This window comes from Numida meleagris, chromosome 1 (assembly GCF_002078875.1).
Source record: "Numida meleagris isolate 19003 breed g44 Domestic line chromosome 1, NumMel1.0, whole genome shotgun sequence".
In the NCBI taxonomy this organism is placed as follows: Eukaryota; Metazoa; Chordata; class Aves; order Galliformes; family Numididae; genus Numida; species Numida meleagris.
In genome coordinates this window covers 77,368,721-77,370,093 of record NC_034409.1, presented here as the reverse complement: position 1 = coordinate 77,370,093, position 1,373 = coordinate 77,368,721, and the positions used below count along the sequence as shown (strand labels likewise).

The following is a 1,373-nucleotide window of genomic DNA, read 5'->3' as shown; positions in this document are numbered from 1 at the left end:
GTTGTGCAGAAAGGAAACCACTTTCAGAGTGATGTTCTCAGAGTTCAGCTCATAGCTGGTGTTGGCAGCATGAGGCAGGCACTTCCCAGCATTGCTGTAGGCCAACCAGTGCACCGTGGGCCGAGGGAACCACCGTGGTGCTTCGCAGTGCAACGTGTCCCCGCTGCTACTGGTCTGCACCTGGACCCTGGGCATGCTGAAGGCTTGGAGAGGGAGAGCAGGGAGAGTCAGAAAGGTAAACATCTGAGAACTGGGCCCTGCTTGCTTGCCAGTCCCAGGTGTTCCTAGAGTAGTTACTGCTCACATCTCAGTGCTGCGTGTGGCCAAAAAACGTGTGCTCAGGCAGACTTCTTACAGACTGGGCTAAAGTGGGATGAGTGTAGAGGAGCAAAATCTCCTGGTGACAAGGCACTCCAGTTTGACAAGATCTGCTGAGGTCGTGACACAGCTTTAGTGTTTTTAAGTAATTCTGCTTGTCGCATCTGAGCTCGTTCCTAGACTCACAGCCCAGGCCTTTCCCAAGAGTTTCCAGAGGAGGCTGAGGATGCCCGTGTGTGCCAAAATTCCATCCTCCTTCAGCAGGAACAGCAGCGGGCACAGCTGCACTGGTCTCTGCAGGGCTGAGAGGAAGCTATTCTCAGTGCCAAAAATGATGGTATTATCATAGGCTGGGGGAAAGGGCAGATGGATCACCCTCCCCAGTGGTGGAGGAGGGAGTGTCACCAACAAACACAGCCATGTGCTGTGCCTCTGATGCTAAACAGGGCTGCAGCCATGGGCAGCTCCACTTGGGTCTGCTGGGGCTGGGGTTAGACGGAGGTGAGGCCAGTGCTGTGGGACTTGCACCAGCCCTCCTGGAATGAACAAACATTTACAGCCTATTGCAAACTCAGCTGTATTTCAAAACCATGAACATCACTAACACTTCATGTTAGCCTTGGTCTACCAGAAAAATACACCTCCGTGTGTTCACTGTATTTCCCATGAGCAGCTGCATGAAGAGAAACAAACAGCAGCTTTTTAGGAGAGCAGAGTTCACTGCTTTAAACAGAAGTAAAAAGTAATACAGCATTGCATGTGTTATCTCCAGTGCCTTTTGTGTCTGGAGTACCCTGAACACTGAATCAAGCAATGTGAAAGCAGGCCGATCCATGTGGTTTCAAGGAAGGGTAAGTACAAGCCATTCTTTGATCCTTGGAACTGCAGGATTGCGGGGCCTGTGAGACAAAGAACCTTGCTCCACTGCTTGGGAAAGTGCTGCACGTAGCAACAAGGTTGAAAGCAGGCTTCTGGGAGGAACCAGGGTACTGTGTAAAACAATACTGGCCAGCCATTCCTGCAATACCAACTCCATCCCAAGACAGGCTCCTAGT

At 51.3% G+C, this 1,373-nt stretch overlaps 1 protein-coding gene across 1 annotated transcript in view; it reads right to left on the bottom strand.

The window, feature by feature from the left end:
* VTCN1 (V-set domain containing T-cell activation inhibitor 1) overlaps nucleotides 1–1,373 on the bottom strand; it is a gene marked incomplete at its 3' end in the record, with an annotated part of 10,969 nt that continues 9,596 nt past the window's right edge. Inside the window, exon 4 of the mRNA XM_021397291.1 lies at nucleotides 1–203. Coding sequence (XP_021252966.1) covers nucleotides 1–203 — 203 coding nt within the window. The remainder of the gene's footprint in view (nucleotides 204–1,373) is intronic.